At 32.5% G+C, this 22,206-nt stretch overlaps 1 protein-coding gene across 5 annotated transcripts in view; it reads right to left on the reverse strand.

Annotated features, from left to right (window-relative positions):
* Positions 1-858: 858 nt before the first annotated feature.
* Positions 859-22,206, reverse strand: part of LOC135845243 (uncharacterized) — a 28,036-nt gene continuing 6,688 nt past the window's right edge. For 2 of the 5 annotated variants that reach the window (XM_065363717.1, XM_065363711.1), the window contains exons 4-13: positions 21,169-21,278; positions 20,934-21,056; positions 15,856-15,969; positions 14,005-14,151; positions 13,738-13,915; positions 13,372-13,516; positions 11,106-11,296; positions 7,923-8,111; positions 7,671-7,727; positions 859-1,283 (exon numbers count right to left, since the gene is read on the reverse strand). In XM_065363717.1, coding sequence (XP_065219789.1) covers positions 1,050-1,283; positions 7,671-7,727; positions 7,923-8,111; positions 11,106-11,296; positions 13,372-13,516; positions 13,738-13,915; positions 14,005-14,151; positions 15,856-15,969; positions 20,934-21,056; positions 21,169-21,278 — 1,488 coding nt within the window. In that variant the 3' untranslated portion in view covers positions 859-1,049. Of the gene's footprint in view, positions 1,284-1,445; positions 1,569-7,670; positions 7,728-7,910; positions 8,112-11,105; positions 11,297-13,371; positions 13,517-13,737; positions 13,916-14,004; positions 14,152-15,855; positions 15,970-20,933; positions 21,057-21,168; positions 21,279-22,206 lie in introns of those variants that run through there. The other 3 variants (XM_065363732.1, XM_065363725.1, XM_065363740.1) reach the window with 3 other exon arrangements.

Raw genomic sequence — 22,206 nt, forward strand, 5'->3', positions numbered from 1 at the left:
TTTTTTCATCAGTGAGACGAGCATGACTCGACGCAAGTATGGTATATTAGATAATTTAAATACGAAATACACGATAATTTACAAGAAATAATCATACGACAAACATCAGACGAGATAATAGCCTACTTGGGTATTTGCGAAAATAAAAACAACGAATAAAAAATGAGCGAGTACTCGAAGTTATCTTTTATTTTTTATTTTTTTTTGGAAAATAAAAGGATCTTGTTGATAATTCCTATATCGGCAGTAGATTACTCAATTTTCGTTGACGAAATTATTCCAAGGTGTGAAATTTAGCTTACGCAGAAGATACTATCTGTGTCATTGTCAACACATTAGGTAGGTAAATTACTCTTTCGTAAAGTCGATTGGTGACATTTCTATTACTACGTATTAACACAACAGTCAACGAAGAATTATTTGTGTAAGGATAGTGGTACCTACCTATACGCTGATTTTGACGATTATCTCGGCAATTTTTTCTCATTTTTCAAGAGCGTACATACGTGTAGTGTATATGACTCTTCGTCGTCTAGATGGGATAAGGTGGCGTGCAAATAAGACGATGAAAATGTCAGCCACTTGTGCACGTTCACGAGGCTTGGTTATCGCGAGCTACCGCGTATTTATAATTGCGTGAAAATACCCGAGGATTAAGACGCGATAAGAATTTACGACAGTATAAGCTAGGCACTCGATATTTCGCTAGGTGTAAGGAGATACCTTGGAAAGACTCAGCAGACGAATTTTGCTCGAATGTATATTGAAAAGTAAAGATTTCTCTTCGAAACAGTAATCATTTTTGACCACTGGAGGCAATATCTGCACAATATCCTACGACCCATTTTGAAATAAAGATTTCAGACAATAATAAATAGAATTATATTCTCAATTATTCATATAATATGGTAGATTTTATTATACGTATAACTTGTACAAACGCAAATGCAAAAATTGACAATTTTTTTAGTATATTTGTCGATCGTAAAAATATTATTTTATACAAAAATGAGTTGGTATACAGTTCGAGTTGTGAAGTCGATCTCACTTCAACGTAATTTGCTATCTATACTGGCGATCAACGCATCGATACGTTCGGAAGTACCTCGAAATGAATTAGGTTGAGGTCCGATCATTTGTATGAGTTGAGATACATCTTGTTGAGATACTTGTACGAATTTGGCCAATGCTTTCATACATCTGAAAAGTTTCTCTTCTTCCGGTTTACCGTTGAAAAATTGCAATACAGCCATTGTCAGCTCGACAGCAACGTCGTCGAAAACCTGCACAGTGAGAGCAAAAATACACGAATGATGAATTATTTCGTAACACGAATAAGGAATACTCGAATTTACATTATTATTTATGTAATTATTCGTTGGTACATAATGACTTTGTGGCATTTGCATGTACTTTTAGGTACATCTACATACATGTATACCTACGTGCAAAGGCGTGCACAAGATTTGAAAATTATGCTAATTTTTTCTGCAATGTGAAATTTTTCTGGGTATTTACGACGCGATATTGAATGATTTTTATTGTTCGATGCCATAGACAGGAAATACCTGCATAAATTGATGAAAAATTAGAAATCGTGAACAAGTTTTTTCTCTTTTTTTAAAGAAATTAAATTTCAAAAAATGAGGTTCAGGTCTTTTCAATTCTCAGCCAATTGGAGGAAGAATTTTCAAAGTACTTGAAGTGAGCTTTTATGTCTGAGTTGCATTAAAAAAAAATGACTAGGGTGAGGAATCTCATCCTTGCTCTGCCCACTCCCCCCTCCCCTTGAAAAAAGAAACCGAGGGGAAAAAAATCTTCGAACACCTATAAAATCTCAACGAATTTGATTCGTGTTCGTTCACGAATCCGAAGATACATTTATTTTGAACTTTTGATTGCTTAAATTTGAAACCATATTTAAATTATGTCGCCCTCAAGGGGCTGTTGAATTTAAAGAACGAGGGCATCTAATAATGGAACTTTTCGAAGTGTCTGCCTTCAATTTGAACGAGAAGGCAATTTTTGGAAAGAGCACGGTCTGAAACACTTTGACAAATTTTTGGAAAATTCAAAATTGATCATTTTTGGCCTTCTTTTGGACCGAATTTCACGACGTCTGGTCATCCTGATACCTCCAGTGCGATTTTCGATTTCTCTAGAATTTTAAAATTTATTCTCCATAAAATCTGGAAATCAATGTGGGCTGCTAAAAACAGTGTTGAGGCTTATTATAGACTTGTATTGAAAGAGGTTCTTTTCATTTGAGCCAATTTCCAGAGAAAAACCTCAGGTGAGTTTTTTTCCCAAAAAAATCAAGAATCTCGGTTTTAAGGGATTTTTTAAAAATTTGTACAAATGGTCGTATTTTGTATGTAAGCACCCCCCTCCCATGTCACCCCCCATTCAAATTTCACGATTTAGAATCATTTTGGAGCCTTCTCCAGATATTGTAAAAATTAATATGAGTAGCCAAGAAATGAGTTCAGGCTCAGAAATCGCGCTGGAGGATCCAGAATTAATGCCAGCTACTAAAATACGTACGTAAACCAGCAAAATTAGTCAATTTTTAATTTTCAAAAATTTGCCAAAAATTGAAAAATGAATTTGGGCTGCACGAGGGTTTCAGCCATGCCCCCCCAAAATCGCGGGCCTGTTCAAATCGGACTTTTCAACCTCTCCGACGATTTTTAACTATTGAAGAAAAACGTTTTCCTACCTTTTTTCAAGAGGTTTGATTTTTGTGTCATCCTTGAGTCTCCCTCCCCCCCGCCAAATTAAGCTAAGAGGCTGAAATTTGTTATAATGTATTTAGAAAATGCCCCTGATGTGCCCTTTTGGTGTTTCTATTCTTCAATCGCTTCTTGCAAGTTTCCAGCTAGATAAAAATGAAAGTTTTTCTCGTCTTTTTTCACGGATTTTGATTTTTTGTCACGGCTGGAGGCCCTCAAATTTACGAAGGAGGCTGAAATTCGCCATGTGCATTAAAACTATGTTGTAGAGGTGCTTTTTGTTGGTTTAAAATCTGCCTGCATTAAACTTCATAGCGTATTCCAACTTGATTTTGTCATTCCAACCGCATTAGATATGTATTTCGTGGAAATTTCAATTTTTTAAAATCTATTGAAGGTTCCAAAAACTTTCAAAAAGTCGCTGGTGGCTCAAATATGACTGAAACTCACCAGCAGTCGGCTCAGTAGCGTGTTCAAGTTGAGCGTAAATTTTGGATTTCCAAGTTCATTTGATGAAATTTTGTGGAAATTTCAAGTTTCAAACATCTACCGGAGGCTGGAGAACTGCTCAGAATGGTTTGAAACCGTTTCCAATCGATTTGACAGGTTGAAAACAGGGCATATCCCGAAGTTCAGTTTTCTAGAACAATTTGGTGAAATTTTGATTTTTTTCCCATTTTTGACCCAAATTTGATTTTTGAAAATTCAACAAGCGAGGAAAGAAGGTAGATTTTTTCAATTTTCAGCAAAAAATCAAGACTCTTAAACAACTTTTGATAGAAAAATAGTTTTAAAAAAAATCTTATGCAGGCAAAAAAATAGTTCTCGTTCTTCTTTTTTTTTTAAAAGAAAAGCAAAAGGTTTAAACAATTTTGGGAAAAAGTAGGATATTTCTGCAATTTTGAAGAAACCCGGTATTTCCCAATTTTTGCGAAAATGTAAATTTTATTTCAATTTTTGAAGTAGGATTTTTTCAATTTTTAGAACTTTCGGAAAAAAGCCAGATCTTTTTCAATTTTCTGCAAAAAAGTTGTTCTTTTATTAATTTTTGTAAAAGAGCAGGGTTTTTTCCATCTTTTGACGAAACATCAGTAAGTATTTTAAACTAGCAAAAAATAAATTTTTGAACCAATTTTTGTGAAAAAGAAGGAATTTTACGAAAATAACTTGGCCAAAAAACAGGATTTTTCTGGTAATTTTAAAGGGAAAAATCACAATTTTTTCAATATTTTTGCAAAAAATAAGATTTTTTTTCAATTTTAGGTAACATGTTTTTTGAATTTCAATGAAATTTCATCACTTTTTGGTAATTTTTAGTACTTTTAATCAGAGCTTTTTTTGGAAAAAATGAGCTTTCAAGCATTTATGTAAAAAACATGACTTCTTTTGGTAAACTTTGAAACAAAAAGAGTACTTTTTGGACAGTCCCTGCAAAAATCATAGTTTTTTTGGACAAAAAGCATTATTTTCTTGGAAATTTTGACAATCATCTGGCTATTTTATCGAAAAACTATTTTCTGAGATTTTTAACGAAAAAACAATACAACTTTTCGTCAACTCGCCAAAAGTTCAAACCCTTTGGCAAAATTTACAAAAGTGGGAATTTCTTGAACAACTTTGGCAAGAAGAGTATTTTTCGGGCAATCATGGTAAGAACACGACTGTTTGACAATTTGGGAAGAAAATTGGCTCTTTTTGATAATTTTATCAAAAATGAACATTTCATGACAATTTTGACAAAACGTGGACACTTTATATACGACAATTGTGTCAAAAAAGAATATTTCATGACCATGTTTCGCTCAAAAATTAATACTTATTGACTTGGACAAATTTGAAAAAAAAAATACCAGAACTTTATTATAAGGAAGTATGTATTTTGGAAAAAGTTACATCCATTCAAATATTTTATCAATTTTGGCGTAATCACTACATGAATGAGCTCTTTTTGACAATATTACCAAAAATGGACACTTTTTGACCGTTTTGCCAAAATAAACGCTGTATTGACCTTTTTTTTTTCAAAAATTGCACTTCATCTTAAAAATTTGCACTTTGTCTTAAAAATGACACTTCTCCTCAAAAATGGCACTTCTTCTCAAAAATGACAATTCTTCTCAAAAATTGCGCATTTTCTCAAAAATGACACCTTTTTTCAAATATGGCACATTTTTACAAAAATGGCACTTCTCAAAAATGGCAATTTTTCAAATTGACATTTTTCTCAAAAAAATGCAATTTTCTCAAATGACACTTTTTCTCAAAAATTTCACTTTTTCTAATAAATGGTATTTTTCTCAAAAATGACCCCTTTCTAAAAAATGGCATCTTTTTCAAAATGCCACCATTCTCAAAAACGGCACATTTCATAAAAATGGCACACTTCTCAAAAATGGCACCACTCTCAAAAATGGCACCACTCTCAAAAATGGTACATTTCTCAAAAACGGCACATTTCTCAAAAACGGCACATTTCTTAAAAATGGCATATTTCTCAAAAATGGCACATTTCTCAAAAATGGCACATTTCTAAAAAATGACACATTTCTCAAAATGGCACATTTCTCAAAAATGGCACATTTCTCAAAAATGGCACATTTCTCAAAAACGGCACATGTCTCAAAAATGGCACATTTCTCAAAAAATGGCACATTTCTTAAAAACGGCACTTTTTTAAAATGAAATGTTACTAAAAAATACGTTTTAAGTAAATTGACGTTTTCCAAGCTGAATTCTTCGTGGTTTTCGCCAAAAAGCGGATTTTTTTCAATACCTACTTTAAAAAAACAACGATTTTTTCGAATTTTTACAAAAATCTGTTTTTTTTCAATGCTTGCAAAAAAGACAGATTTTTTGAAATTTTTATAAAACAACAGCAATTTAAACAGCAAAAGATATGATTTTGAAAGAATTTTTGTAATAAAGGGAAATTTTGAATAACTTTGGCAAAAAAACTGGATTTTTTTGAAATTTTGCCAAAACCTGAATTCGTATCTATGCAATTTTAACCAAAAAATTATTTTTCGATGTTTTGAGAAAAATTACGTTCTTTTAGCAATTTTTGCAAAAAAAAAAAAAAAAAAACGGGGCAGTACATTCTACAACTTCCTCTGAATTTTCAGAATCTATCCACTCTGGATTTTGGCAAGTTATTAGAATCTCATACAAAGCCACTCATTCTTTATCCAAAAAAATGTTAGTTCCAATTCGAAAAATACACTTCAGCACATAAAATTTTGGCTGGCGATGAATTTTTGGATGCTCTTTTGATCTAGCTTTGTCCAATTCGAAAAATTTCGCGCGAGTCCTATGTTGGAATTGGAAAACAAAATCTGGGATTTCGGCTGACCTGACAATGAAAATGACCTTCATTTTGTTAGTAGATAAGGCCCTCTTTTTTTTTGGAATGTTTGCTCTAAAATGTTCCTTAGGATGCCCCTATTAAAAGAAAAAAGTTGTCCCAGAACCCACAGGATCGGCAGGGAGTGCAATTATTTCTATTGTCGTATTTCGGACTAATATTAAAAAAAATAATAATAACAAAAATAACAAAAAAACATAACCATTTTGAAACCTGTAAGTCTTTCATTCAATTTAAGTAGCCTAATCGTGTTCTCGAAGGAGAAACAAATTTTACAAATTACCTACTCTATGCTCCATTTGCAGCCTTGTGGCCTGTGGACCATATGTGTATTGTGTATATTTTAGATACGCATTTAAATGGTATTGAAATCATGTGTATCTGCACGAAGATGAATTTTTCTGCCACCGTGGCCAATTCAAGCAGGTCAAGAACAGTCATTCAAACGATTCTAAATTGAATAACGTAAGTTTTTCGAGTAAGGGTAAATTTTTAGAAAATAAACAAAACCGATATTAACGAAAATTTGAATACACGACCAGTAAATCCTTCAGACTGTCGCCACGATCGCCGGGTTTTATTAATAAATTCACATCGGACGAATATTAATGCGCGGTAAGTAATCGATTTTCATAATATAATTTAAAATACTTTGAGTGAGCCAAGTTTCCAAATTCGTCGTCGATTTTTAATATTATTCGTTCGATATAAAAGCCTCCTTTTACTCTTACGACAAAAAATAGCTATATAATCTTATTAAAAAGAAAAATGAAAAGAAAGATGGAAAAAATTACTACGTAAATAAGACGCTGAAATAAATTTTAAAGAAGTGTGCAGATTTCAAGCCTGCGTTTCTTTTCTTTTCTCAAACTATTTCTCATAACGGTATCAATTTATATACGATGGTTCTTTATATCGATGTCATAAAAATGTCGAAATTTTTCATTCTTTTCTCGTGTGGGTATCTAACTCTATGAGATCGTTTAATAAAATGTAATCGACTGAAACAGGCTATCTATTCGAGATTTTTTTCTCATCCTTTTATATGTATTTATTTATTTCTAGCAGAGTAAGGGCTCGTAATTTAGCGCATATTGATATATATTTGCACGATGCATCTAGGTAACTATTTGTATACTTGGAGAGATAGGCATGTGTGTAAGTGCTCTAGTTGAATGAAAGCTCACGTGTGTATGAATAAATGAAGTGAAGGTAGAATTTGCAAATGTTTTACGAAGCGTATCTTTATAACTTGACGTGTAATATGAATTTATTGGTATTTTAGTTTGGCCAGCTGCCGGCTCGAAATACCACGTTTCGAACTACCTCAATAAATTCTTCATTTTTTTTTTCATTTTGCTAAAACGTTTCGCTTTTATAGAGCAGGTTGGTGTAGAAGTTGGATTATACGAAATAAATGTAGCATTTTTCAATCGAGTGATTAGATCAGCAATGGTACATTTTTTTTAATTCACAAAAAACAAATAAACGAACTAAACACGTATAGCTAAAGCATTAAGCTTGGAATGGTATAGCCGCAGAGTGACAAAAGAATATTTGCTCAAATTCGCCAATACCTTAGACTTGCAACCAACGGGTAACATTTTACGCAAATTTTTACCTTGATTCATTTTCTGAAAGATAAAAAACAGAAGGGAAGAAAAAACCAGGCTAAACTAGCTCGTTAGGTACTCTAGTTAGAAGCGAAATCTTGGCAGAGTCGTTAAGAAAATAAAACACCACCGCAACTTGAAAGTACGAGTACACGTAATAGGTGTAATACGTATATAAGGTGAAAATATTTCGCGAATACAGACCACAGATTTTACCTCCTTGCAGGCCAAGTTGTGAATTATGGCTGTGCCATAGTTCTGCAAGTCGACGTTCTCGGAGAGGAGTGAATTGGCGGCGATTTTCGTGGTTACCCTCATGTTGCTGATGCTGATGTTGCCTACGTCCCATTCGGAGATGTATAGGAGCCATTCGGAGCTGCTGGGGCTTTCGAATAAATTGCATACCTGGGTATGGGTAAATTTCAATTTAATGTATATTAGCAATGGCTCAGATTAGGGTGGATTAAGGAAGAAAATATAAGAGGATTTTGACCAAATTCAGTAATAATTATTAAAGACCTTCATTTTGAGTTGAAAGTCGTTCAGAAAAAATTTCACCTCTGGAGGAGTCCCCAGAGGGCAGAAATGGATTCTCAAAAATGGGCCATTTTCGAAAAAAAAATTGGCTCTGCACCGTACCCAACCTGTTTTGGGAGACATGGACCAGTTTCAAAAGCAGGGGTGCCAATTTTTGGCCGTAATTGCCCAATTCAAAAAATCGAGAAAAAGAGTCAAGAACTCATAAAATTTTTTAGTTTTTTGAAATTGGCAATAATGACCAAAAATTGGGGAGGAGGTTTCAAAATATTTCCCCAGCATCACAAATTTTTAGCTGCCTGAGTGAATTTTTTTATTTTTGGCGAATTTTTGAAAATGGTGGAAATAGCTCGTTGATGTCTTCTATCAACACTTAACTATAGGGATCTTCACCACACATCAACTTCGATTGAACTAAAATTTGGTTAATTGAGTGATCATGTCATCCACATCTCAAAACTAAATTTTGAGCTGCTCAAGTTCATGTTTTGATTTGTGACAAATGAAAATTTTCTACAAAAAGTATGATTTTGTGATAAAAACCTGAAATTCGAGTTGTTTGTCAAAATACGACCATTTTCGAGCCGATCTGGGGCTTCTAGGAAATCTTGACTTTTCTGCAGCAATTTTAAATTGCTCTAGAGAGTTCAAAAATCCGAAAAAAGTTTGCATGTTTTCGACTAATTTTTAAATTTTTTCGAAATTGGCAACAATGACTAAAGAATTGGCGTCACTGCTTTCCAAAACATTTCCTCACAAGGGAACCTCTTGAGATGTCCGCCTCCGATTTGAACGGGACCACGATTTTTTGAAAGAGCATGTTTTAAAACCCCCAAATCCAAATTTTCAGCTGTCCAAGTTCATTTTTCGATTTTTGGCGAATTTTTGAAAATCCAAAATTGACTAATTTGGTGATTTATGCTTTTTTTTTAAAAAGTACGTACTTGATCAGTAAAAATATTCAAAATAAGTCCTAAAACTCATATTAACCCCCCAAATCCAAATTTCGCCATTTCCAGCCATTCTGGAGCCCCCAGTGCGATTTTTCAATTTCTCCAAAATTTTCAATTTGCTGCAGAAGGCGTGAATATGAAGTTGGGCAGCTAAAAATCGAGTTGTGTGTTATACTCGACCTGTTTAACGAATTTATCCACATTTGAGCCGATTCTGGAGCGGACACCTCAAGAGTGGTTTTTCGACCAGCTTTTCTCATACATAATAAGAAATCCAAAAAAATCAAAATTTTACCGTTTGCGAGGAAATTTTCGAAATTTGCGCGAATCGCTGTATTTTGAACACAACAAACCCCCTGAGGCCGAGTTCCGCCATTACCAGCCATTCTGGAGTCTCCAGTGCGATTTTTCAATTTCTCCAGAATTTTCAATTTGCTCCAGAAGGCGTGAATACGAAGTTGGGCAGGTAAAAATCGAGTTGTGTGTTATACTCGAACTGTTTAACGAATTTGTCCACATTTGAGCCAATTCTCGGTTTTTGACCAGCTTTTTTCATAATAAAAATATCCAAAAATTAAAGGGAGGCCCAAGAAAGGCAGGAAATGGCGAAATTCGCTCTCGTGTGGTTAATTAATGACGAAATACAGCGATTCGCGAAAATTTAAAAAATTTTCTCACACACGAGGAATTTTTGGTTTTTGGATATTTTTATTTTGAAAAAAAGCTGGTCAAAAAACCACTTTTGAGGTGTCCGCTCCAGAATCGGCTCAAATGTGGATAAATTCGTTAAACAGGTCGAGTATAGCACACATCTCGATTTTTAGCTGCACAACTTCATATTCACGCCTTCTGGAGCAAATTGAAAATTCTGGAGAAATTGAAAAATTGCGCTGGAGCCTCCAGAATAGCTGGAAATCGCGAAATTCGCCCTCGTTGGGTTAGTTCATGGCAAAATACTGCAATTCGCGCAAATTTCAAAAATTTCCTCGCAAACGGTAAAATTTTGATTTTTTTTGGATTTCTTATTATGAAAAAAGCTGGTCAAAAAAGCACTCTCGAGGTGTCCGCTCCAGAATCAGCTCAAATGTGGATAAATTCGTTAAACTGGTCAAGTATAACACACAACTCGATTTTTAGCTGCCCTATTACTTCATATTCACGCCTTCTGGAGCAAATTGAAAATTCTGGAGAAATTGAAAAATCGCACTGGAGGCTCCAGAATGGCTGGAAATGGCGAAATTTGGATTTGGGGGGTTAATATCAGTTTCAGGACTCATTTTGAACATTTTTACTGATCAAGTACGTACTTTTTTTAAAAAAAGCATAAATCATCAAAATAGTCAATTTTGGATTTTCAAAAATTCGCCAAAAATCTAAAAATGAACTTGGGCAGCTGAAAATTAGGATTTGGGGGTTTTAGAACATGCTGTTTTCAAAAATCGCGGTCCCGTTCAAATCGGAGGCGGACACCTCAAGAGGTTCCCTTGTCAGTCTTAGAAGAGACATCGTCTTATTTTTCCTTGATCAAGGCGAAATAGTTGATGGGAAACGATTTTCAAAACATGAATTTACCCCCTCCCCCAAAAAACAATTTTTAAAATTTCAATAGCTCAATACAACCCTAAAAGTGGTCTTGGATTTTGACGGTAATGGCCTAGGTCGACGCAGAGCCTCAAATCTGGGGCTGAAACGAAAAAACCACTTTTTTTTTTTGAAAATTCTCCCTCTTTGAGGACTCATGTCTCATGTCTTCCCTCCAGAGGCACCTTTGAAGCTAAAAAAAATTCCGAGTAACTTTCAACTCAAAATGAAGGTCTCCACTGAATTTGATCAAAATCCTCCAATATCCCCCCTCCCCCTGATCCACGTTTTAGGACGAAGGAAATTAAAACGTGACTTTTGTACTTACGAATAAAGCTAGAGCTTTTTGCTCGTCTATTGGTAGTCTGTCAAAATTATGGGCGTAGTTCATGAACACGTGTTCGCGTCTGTCTTGATGTAATACTAAAATTATATCTTCTTTTAAGGCAGCTACTGCTAAAACGTTGAGTAATCGTAGACGTAATTCGGATGGAAATTTCTGATCGCTCAATAATTTACCTGAATCATAAAAAACAGTTTTTTAGAATATTTATTGCCAATTTAACACCGCAGTTTCAAAAATGTGGTGAATTGCTGAAGCTCTTTCCTTCAGATTATCAGCAACTAAAACTATACAAGTGTAAGTGAGGTTGCTCACCCTGAAAGCTGCAAAGGCAAAATTATGGGTCATGATTCCTTAATTAATTTTTCAGATGAATTGAATCTGATTAGGATACGTACGATTTAAAAATCCAATTTGGGGTAAAAAATGAGGGGAAAAATCAAAATTTCACTAAATTGACACAGACATCTCAAATTTGGTTTTTACCCTATTTTTGACCTACCAAAACAATTGGTGATGGTTTCAAACCGTTTTAAAGCGGTAAGCGTTTTTCTTATTTATTTATTTATTTATTTATTTACTTTTGAGATCAGTCTCGCTTTAACTCTCGTGCAGTCAACATCCAAATTACTAAGCAAATTATGAAATTCTTTCCGTCTAAAAATCGCTTCGAAGTCCTGAAAACCAATGACTCTGAGGACACTACAAAAGAGCCAAAACCACCACCAATCTTTGTCGACAATGTCTCGGATATGAAACGGCTACGTATGCTAGTAAGAACTGCAATTGGTAATGATGATTTTGTTCTTCGCACTTGTCGACGTAATGATGTTAAAATTAATGTGAATTCCGTTGATGGCTACAGACAAGTTGTCAAACTGTTGTTGGCTGAGAAAATTGCCTTCCACTCTTACCAGCTGAAACAAGAGAAGCCATTCAAGGTCGTAATTCGTCATCTTCATCCGTCAACTCCAACTGATGAAATAGCTGCTGAATTATCTTCACTAGGCTATGCAGTGAGGCATGTTTCGAACATTAAAAGTACTAAATCGAAGGAAAATCTCCCATTGTTCTTCGTTGATTTGGAGCCAGGAGAAACGTGCAATAAGATCTTCGAACTTAATATATTCCTGAATACAAAAATTTCCGTCGAATCGCCGAGAAAGCCAAAACATCTACCTCAATGTGCAAACTGTCAGATGTATGGGCACACAAAGCGTTACTGTCATTGAGCGCCTATATGTGTCAAATGTGGCGAATCTCATAAATCTGCAGAATGCCAAATGAAAAAAGAAGAACCAGCGAGATGCGCATTATGCGGTGATGATCATACGGCCAGCTATAAAGGCTGCGTAGTTTACAAAGATATCCAGAAAAGGTTACCTAAGTAACAGATTGAATAAATATTACTACTACTACTACTTTTGAGAAAATTCTGGATTTGATTATGAAAACAAGCACCTGAATCGATCAAATAGATCATGAAGTTGATATATCCGATTTTATAGATGCTGAATTTAATTTTCACCCTACTCACAATTTTTTTTTTTTAACGAGAATCCAAAAATCTGCTAGAGGCTCCAGAATGATTCTAAACCATCAAAAATCGATACAGAACACCAAAAATAGAACGATAATTGATTTTTCAACTTTTTCGGTGATTTTTTTTATTTTTTCAAAAATAATCACTGGAGAAAATTTTGGATTTGAACTAACACAAAAGCACAAAAAAAAATTTGAAAATATGTGTCAAAATCGATCGAATGAATCACAACGCTGGTAAATTTGAGTCAAAATGTGCAGATCTTCATGTTCACCCAACTTACAAGCTTTTTTTTAAAAAACTGGAGAATTCAAAAATCACCTGGAGGCTCCAGAACGGTTCGAAACCATCAAAAATCGATTCGGGAGCTCGAAAATAGGGCACAAACCAAATTTCAGATTTCTAGATCAATTTGGTAAAATTTTGATTTTTACCATTTTTGGCTCTTTGAATTTTCAAAAATTTTCCAAAAATCGAGAAACGAATTTCAGCACTTCAAATTTTGATTAGACTATAATTGAAAAAAAAAACTTTTATGATCCTCTTTCCAAATCAGATTCAATATTTCGTATGAAGCTTTGATGAGAATCAATAAGCCCATAACTTTGCCTTTCAGTTTTTAGGATCTGCAACTGTATTCACACTAATGCAGTTTGGGTCATTGCAGTACAAAGTACAGGTAATTTTTTAGATATTTTCTCAACTCACCGACGAAACTTAGGAATCCATCTCCAATAGCCCAGGAGCCTTCGTCTTCTAATAAATACTGATGAAGTTCTTCGAAAAATTGCATTTCTTCTGCAGTTATATTACCGTCGACTAAATCGATTACTTTATCAAATTCTTCTTGAAGCTGAAACCAGAATAATTTATGATTAATTTAGTACCAATTTCTGTTTCATGTTCTTTTGATTCCAAGACCCTTCAAGCCCTTCTGCTCTCTGAACCCATTTTTTTTTTTTTTTTTTGGTAAAAGCTTTGAAAAACTATAACTAGCCCAAATTGAACGTGCAACCGGTTGCAGCTCATCTGCCTGCTTTAGCTTTCATAATTCATAAATGAAAATAAACTTACATTTACAACATTAGGAAACACAATCGGAGGTTCTCTCTGTCTTCTCCTTTCTTCTCTTTCTCGTTTATCTTGTTCTTCTATTTCAGCTGCAATATCTGCAGGAGTTTTACCATTACCATTCTGGTAAGCGTCTCCATTCGCATTATCTGACATTTTGCGAAGCCTCGACTTATAATAACTGCATCATTGAAAAAAAATACACAACGTAAAAATCATTGTACCCATACCTAGGTATTAAATCTTCATAAAAAATTTCAAATTTTTTACCTATTCGAAGATTGAGAATAATTTTCTGAATTTTCCAAGTCAAATTCGACGCTGTTTTTATTACGTTTCTTTTTTTTCTTTTTTTCGTGTTTTTCTATTTTTGCTTGAATTTTATTTCTTTTCTGTTCCAGTTGAGCGGATCTCTGTCTAACAGATTATACAAGTTTCATCAGTACTCTCAGGCTTGTAATGGATCTCAGAGGACTACCTTCTTGGAATCCAATCGTGTTACATTTTGGGATGGAAATCGTGCAAAATCTTCAGGTAATCTTTTTAAAATATTTAATAATTATGATGGTTAATTTATTTTTAAGAAAATAAAGATACAGAATAGTGAAAGGAGGAATCCAATGTGATGTTTTCCCTTCGTAGAGTTTTACCGAATAAAAAATTACATTTTTTAAATTCTATTGGTAATTTTTTTTTTTTTTATTTTATTGAGAAACCTCAAACATTTTCTTTACTCCCCCGTTCAAAATTTTACTCACTTTCTTCTCGTTTCTCAGTTTAAAACTCAAAATTAAATTTACGAAAATATTTTTCGATACTGAATTGTTGAAAATTATTAAATTTCAAGTATAGAATTCAAGAAATAAATAAAGTTTTGATTATTTAAAAATATATACAACTAAGTAATCAATGTAAATAATAGGATGTTATTGCAAAAAAACCAATCATTCAATTCATAATTAGCATAAATCCATCACAAATCGTCTGTAAATTCTTCAACGAGGCATTAAAAACAAAATTTTCAAACAAAAAAAGCTTTTATTGTCAGTACACGATATACAAAGAATGGCTTATCTTTATGATTCGCATCGTGGAAATTTTAAAAATTTATCAAAATTCATGTACCGTATTCTAATGGAAGGAAACGAAGGAGGACATAATATTATGTAATTCGATAACTGAAACTACAAAATTAAAAAAAAAAAAATGGAATTAGAAAATACTAAATAGATACTATCGCGATTTCTGAATATTTTTTTTTACTTAATTTAAAAAAATTCTTCAACCGTGTGAAATTAAAAAAAAAAAATATAACAACCAATAAAGAAACTAAATTATAGAGAGACACTGACGATAGAGTACGAGTAGGTCATGAGTTGGTAAATTTAGCCATAAAACGTGAAAAACATTACTCTTTTTCGAGAACTTGATATGAGTATCGTTATTAAGTATTATTGCAGCTCGATTGCTTATACAAAAAAGAAAAATACTACTTTTTTAAAAACCTAATGAAAATCATTTAGGTGTATAGGTAATTAAAGAATAGGAACTAGAATGATTTCAACGATTACTACGTAATAAAATATAGCGGTATTCTGAGTATCTACAAATTTACTACCAAAGTAAGTACTACGAGTAGACTCGAGTTAGCACAGATTTGGTTTTAATAGTACGAGTAATACTGAGTATAATAATCCGAATCATTTAAAATTTTCTGAAAAATACAACGTAACTGGATAGGTCTGTATGAGGTAAAGGTAGACTAAATAAAAAAAAGCGATATGCAACTACTACAATATCATTGGAAATGAATTTTGCACGGTGAATATGATCCTAGGTATAAGGTAGAGAGAGGGAAATGACACGGTAACCGTGCGGGTGACACGAAGAGAGCAAAATAATTAATACAAACAAATTATCACAAAATTTACAAAACGTTACAGGGTTGGTTAGGTTGTAAAGATAAACGTATGCATTCAATTATTTTTCGTGTTTTTCCTGAAACACACGTAAAGAAAAAACAAAAAGCGTTAGTCGATTCGTTAATTAAGCTCGTAAAAAAATTATAAAAATGGTGAAAAAGAAGGAAAAATACACACAAAAAAATAATACGATACGTACCTAGCTGCGTCGATGTCGTTATTTAATTCATCAAAATCTGGCGACGTTCTTCTAGTGGAAGTGACAAAATCTGATAGTAAGTTGGAAACTTGAGGGAACGTGCTGCTAAACAAACTGTAAAATCGAATAAAATATTAGGTAATTAGCGAATAATTTTTTGAGGTTCTGGCTACTCTGGAATATGTATAGACTGTTTCATATTTTACAGTGATGATGACCTGAGTTCAGTTTTTCTTGTCTATTTTACTCTTATTTTCTCATAACGAAGGCAAGATCAGGCTGATAGGCTCAATAAATATCAAAATTAGGAGGATCGTAAACAAAGTTTTTTTTAAGGGTCCCAGAAGCTTGTTTTCCTACTTTTTTTAAAAATTTTTTCCTCAATGTTTTAAAAAAATTTCAAGAGGAGTAATTTTTTAAAAATCACTCAAATTGGGTATTTGACGTTGAATTTGAGGGATTTGAGCGGGGATGACCTTGACCTAAAATTCACGTTCGTCCAAATTTTTAGGAAGAATGAAGGGATTAAAAACGATCGATAAATTTTCAACATTGGTACCTAATTATGTAGGTAGAGGTACACAGGGTGGCTCTTATTTTGTGTTTCATTTTTTTTCCCACACTAACAATCTTCGAAGTTGCAAGATTTTATGAGAAATTAAGTAATTTCCTAATTTTCAATTTCTCCCCAAGTTCAAAAAAAGTTGTGTTGGAAGATCCCCCCCCCCCCAGGTTAATTTTTTTTTCAAAAATGCGAAAAACTCAATTTATTCAAAAACATTGCAGTTGAATGTTCATAAATAATCTAATTTTTGACCCCCCCCCCACCGACCTTGCAAACTATGTTTTTTCCATTAAGTAACCCTCTAAAGTTCACAAAAAATTGAAAAAATTTGCAAAATTTTCTCAAACAGTATTCATTCTATTATTCAGAAGTTCCCAAAACTCAAAAAAAAATCAAAAATGAAACTCAAAGCTAGCTGAATTTTTTTGGAATTTCCAAAGTATTTTGAACAAATTCCCTCTTCGAGAGAAAGCCTCTCTAGGTCCTCAATTAGTTCAACCCTCTCATAACAAGGCTCCCAAAGTTTATACAAATAAATATCAAAAGAATTCAATAAAATGAAGATGATGGCCATTTTTTTTTTTTTTTTACAAATTTCACTCTCTTTATCAAAAGTTTTTGAATAATTCCCTTTTCAAGAATTCTCTTGGTCACCCAGTAATGCCGGTTCCCTCATTTACGTAAAAGCCCTCAAAGTTAGAAAGTACTAAAAAAAATCATAAAAAGGCAGAATTTCATTTTTTTGCAATTTTTCTGATTCGAAATTCGTTGGCGTAGCTCAGAAAACTTGATGATTGTTAGAAATTTAGGGAGGCCAAAATTCCACTTTTCATCATCATGGGGAGAGGAGGGGTCAATATTATAAAATGGTGTGCCTTCCTGGTGAAAATAAATGAGAAAAATTTGAAAAATAGCACGTAAAAGGGTGAAAATTTCAACTTTTTTCATTTTCCTCCGAGATAGGGGTGTCTGGGATCCATTTTCCATCATCTATGAGAGGAATAGGATAAGCTAAAATGGGAGGTGAGGGGAGGAGAAGAGAGAAGGAAGAAATAAAAACTGTTGATTGGTATTTTTCCAATAAAATTGGATAGAATTCGAGGATTAGAATGTCAACAAGTGAAAATGTGATTTTCTGATTTTTTATTGAATGGGTGCTCCTTGCTGGAGAGTTCCATTTTTTCAATTTTCATCATGTCGGAAGGGGGGGGGATTAAAACTATCAATTATTAGTAGTGCTTTTATGATGAAAAAGGACCACATTCGAGGATTAGAAACAGTCTTCTTCTCTTGCAATTATAAACACCCAAAAAAATGAAAGAATAATTTACCCAATTTTGCAAATTATTATTAAAGCATCAAAGTGTTCATTTTTTAAAAAAAATTTCAGATGGAAAATGTGTAAAATATTCGTAAGATCCATAACAGAAACACCCCCCCCCTTCCAAAAAAAACCTCTCAATTTTGAAGCTTTAACATCTCCTCACAACTTTTTTTTTTTTTTTTTTTTTTTTTTTTTGTTATAAATTGCAAACATTTGATTTGATTTTTTGATGTTTTATTTACACTGTCGGTCATTTTCTGGCATTTCAACAAATTTTACACAATTTTCGTCAAATTTTTCTCAATTTTTGGTGGTTTTTAAAAAGTTTTGTGTTGGCTTAATATTTTTAATGACTCTTTTTATGCAATTTAGATAAAATTTCATTCAGTTTTGATAATGTTAGATCAATTTTTGGTAGTTTTCAATACCTAATGTAAACAATTTTTGCCCGATTTTTTTGTTTATTTCGAGACATTTTCATCATGTTTTGGTCATTTTTAATCGTTTCATTGTAATTTTAAGAATTTTAATTGATGTTGTAAGCAATTTTTTCCAAACATACAATTTTTCTAATTTTTCATCATGTGTCAGTTTAATTTTTTTTGCACTTTTTGTGCAATTTTGACGAAATTTTATTCAATTTTAAGGGTATTGGTTCAATTAATTTTTGGTGCATTTTGTAAACTTGAGCAATTTTGGGAAATTTTTGCAAAATTTTGTTCAATTTTTTTTGGTTTTGTTTTTAAACCAATTTATAATAATTTTGTAAAAATTGATATGTTGATTTATTATTTTTAACACAATTTTGACAAAATTTCATTCAATTTAAGGGTATTAGTTCCATTAATTGTTGGTGCTTTTCGTAAACTTGAGCAATTTTGGGAAATTTTTGCAAACTTGTTCAATTTTTTTTTTTACTAAATTATAATAATTTTTCAAAAACTGATTATGTTGATTTAATATTTTTAACACAATTTTGACCACATTTCATTCAATTTAAGGGTATTAGTTCCATTAATTGTTGGTGCTTTTCGTAAACTTGAGCAATTTTGGGAAATTTTTGCAAACTTGTTCAATTTTTTTTTTTACTAAATTATAATAATTTTTCAAAAACTGATTATGTTGATTTAATATTTTTAACACAATTTTGACCACATTTCATTCAATTTTAAGGGCATTGGTTCCATTAATTTTTGGTGCTTTTCGTAAACTTGAGCAATTTTGGAAAATTTTTGCAAAATTTGGGTTTAATTTTTTTTTGTTTTTTTTTTACCACTTTATAATAATTTTTCAAAAACTGATTTAAATATTAGAATGTTGATTTAATATTTTTAACACAATTTTGACAACATTTCATTAAATTTTGATCATTTTTCATAAGTTTTCAGTTCTTGTAATGTAATTTTTTCCAATTGAAAAAAAATCAATCAATTTTTTATTAATTTTCAGTGATCTCAGCACTTTTTAATTTTTTTCGAGTGAAATTATTTTAAAAATAGATTTAATAATGAGCTCATTGATTTCGAAAAATTTTGATTTTGATTTTAGATATTTACGAGTACGTCACGTGGTTCAGAACTTTCTCATTAATCATAATCTTGAAAATTTTCCCACTAAAACTTTTTTGTCAACATTTTATAATTTTTTTCTCGACTCAAGTTTATTCCATGTCGAGAAAAACTTTCAAATAACAAATAATTCATCTCATTTTTTTCCAAATTTAAAAACAGCGAAACCAGAGTGTCTACTAAAATCAAAAAAGCGAATTTCTCGCCTTTTTCTTGCTTTTTTCTTGCTTCCAAAAATGAAATTTCTTACCCCTCTTCATATTTACGCATAGATAATCTTTGCTAACCACTCTAACCCCCCTCCCCCACCAACAAAATTTCTCAAAAATGTATTCTTCAGAGCAGAGAAGTGAATTAATTTCTCAAATGAAAAAATAGTAATAAAAAAACGTAATAAAAACAAACGTTGAGGCAAGTCTACTGAAGTAAATTCAATTCTATGATAATAACAAAAACAAAATGAAAAGTAAACTCGAATGCGGATCGAAGTCGTGTTATTTGGGGGAGGGGGAGTATGATATCATTTTTTCAACAAAAAATTTCCATTTTTTGGACAAAAATCAAAATTTTAACATGCTGAATACCAGTGACATATTGACATATACAATTACAGGATCAAACCAAGAAAGAGCTTAGGTATATTTTTATTTGTGATTGAAGAGAGAGCAATATCAGAATTTTAGACAAGAAAAATCCACATTTTAAGTTGTTTTCAGAAAACCCTTCACAATGAATGATCATTTTATTGAAATGAAGTTAAAATTACTGCTCGAGCGAAGCGAGAGCGAAAATTTATTGAAAAAATTGTTGTGAAAAACGAAAAAACGACCATTTTGTATGCTTTATTTTACATTTTCATCGGAGCACAATAATATCAACAATTTAGAAAAGTTAGTCGTTCTGTTCCGAGAAAAAATTTGCACTTTTCAAATGGTTTGGGTATTACCTGGAAATCAAAAATTTCCTATTTAATTTTTCAATTCTTAAAATTTTTGAAAAATTTTTAATTCAAAAAGTGGAACAACATCAATTTTAACAAAATAAAAACTTGAAATTTTGCTGGGATAACATCAATTTTTCAGGGATTTTTGATGTGAATTTTTGGAAATTTTCTTGCTTTTCGAAGGAATTTCTATACTATTTTCTAACTTTCTTGCCACCCAAGTGAATTTCTCGCCTTTTTCTAACTTTCTTGCCTTTTTCTTGCCAGTAGACACCCTGGAAACGTGTTCATTAAAAAGTAGCAAGATTCAAATTTCCAAAAATCAAGATTTTTTTCAAAAAATAACTCAATACACTTGAATTTTGATAAATTTATCAACAAAATATTCGAAAATACGAGGTAATTTTGAAAAAATAATATCTCGTTTAAGTGATTCAAAAATATACGACTTGATCAATTTTCAATCAGTTCCTCGCATTTCAATTTGTCGAAAGAAAAAATCACTTCCGCAATTTTTTGAACACCCTCCAAAAATAACAACTGTTTTGAGCAAGATTTGGAAATACTGTTTTACATGAGATGACATCTTAACACAGATCATTGACCCTGCAGCATTTCTGGGACATCCTAAATCGTACAACACTGACGAAAGGCAATAAGTAATTTAAACGAACTTACGCTTGAGTTATTTCATTAGGTAATTCTAATATATGCGTTGGGATACTTTTGCCAACCAAGAACTGAGCTAATTCATTGGAAAACGTGTTACAGTTGTGTTGTAATAAATCGTATGTGCCTATTCTGTAAACATAACGAAATGTTAGTCATTAACGTGAAACCAATTAATGAAAAAAAAAACAACAAAAAAATGCACAGTTTTCCAAAGAGAGATTAAAAAATTAAAAACACTTACGCGAAAACCGATTCTCTGAGTCCGTCTAGGTACGCATCTAATATATCTTCGGTAACATCAGTGGTTCCTAGATCATAGACCTCGTTAGGTGGTCCAAGATTAGTTGTGCCCTGCAAATTCACACAACAAACACGAGGCAATTATTTTGATCTAACGAATTCAAAAACCTGAACGAGAATATTATATAAGTTGATTAAAACAACGAAAGTTTTGCCAAAAACCGACCAATTTTGTATCTCTATTCGAACGAAAAGGAAAAGCCACTCATCGTATGTTATTTTATTTTCATAGCCATAGAGGACTGATTATATAAATACGTAGGTAGGCAATTACCTGTTAGTTAACGCGTTGATTTAGATATTTCAAAGAGCGAATTTACCACCGAATCAAAATACACAACACTAGATTTTTAATACAAAAAATATAAACGAAGAACGGAAGTAGGTATGGCCGTGCAGGACATATACACATATTATACTCTGGAAGTAAAAATGACCAAGCAGAGAGAAAATTTTTTCGGCTATTAATATACTCGTGAAACGAACGGTCCAAAATTAGAAACGTCGTACGCGGAGAAGCATCTATACAGCATATGCATTTCGGAGGGTTTTATTCATGAAGGCGCATGTCCTATCAAATTCCAATCAGCTGATCTAAAATCATCCGCGTTGATAATCTGATTAAATTTCAATCGCGAATCAAAATTTAACCTATTTTTCGAAAGCTAGGTGATTCTGATTTTAGTTCTGGTAGTTTTCACGGTACCTTATCTCTACATTTACGAGTGTGCGTGTATTATGTTATGATTCAAACGTCATCTTTGTAGTTGGTATTTCGGGTCACACGTTTCTTAGATATTTTCGTTTTTGTGCCAAATGAAGATATTAAGTAAAAAGAAAGAGAAATTCTGTTACGTAGATTTTACGTTATATTACGAGTATTTTTATTGAATGTTTACTTCGAGGATACGCTGGTTTTGAAAAAAGAGCCACGATGACGTAATATTTTGCAAACAGATACTCGATTAGTTCCGTAGGG

The sequence above is a fragment of the Planococcus citri genome, chromosome 1, assembly GCF_950023065.1.
Source record: "Planococcus citri chromosome 1, ihPlaCitr1.1, whole genome shotgun sequence".
Classification (NCBI taxonomy): Eukaryota; Metazoa; Arthropoda; class Insecta; order Hemiptera; family Pseudococcidae; genus Planococcus; species Planococcus citri.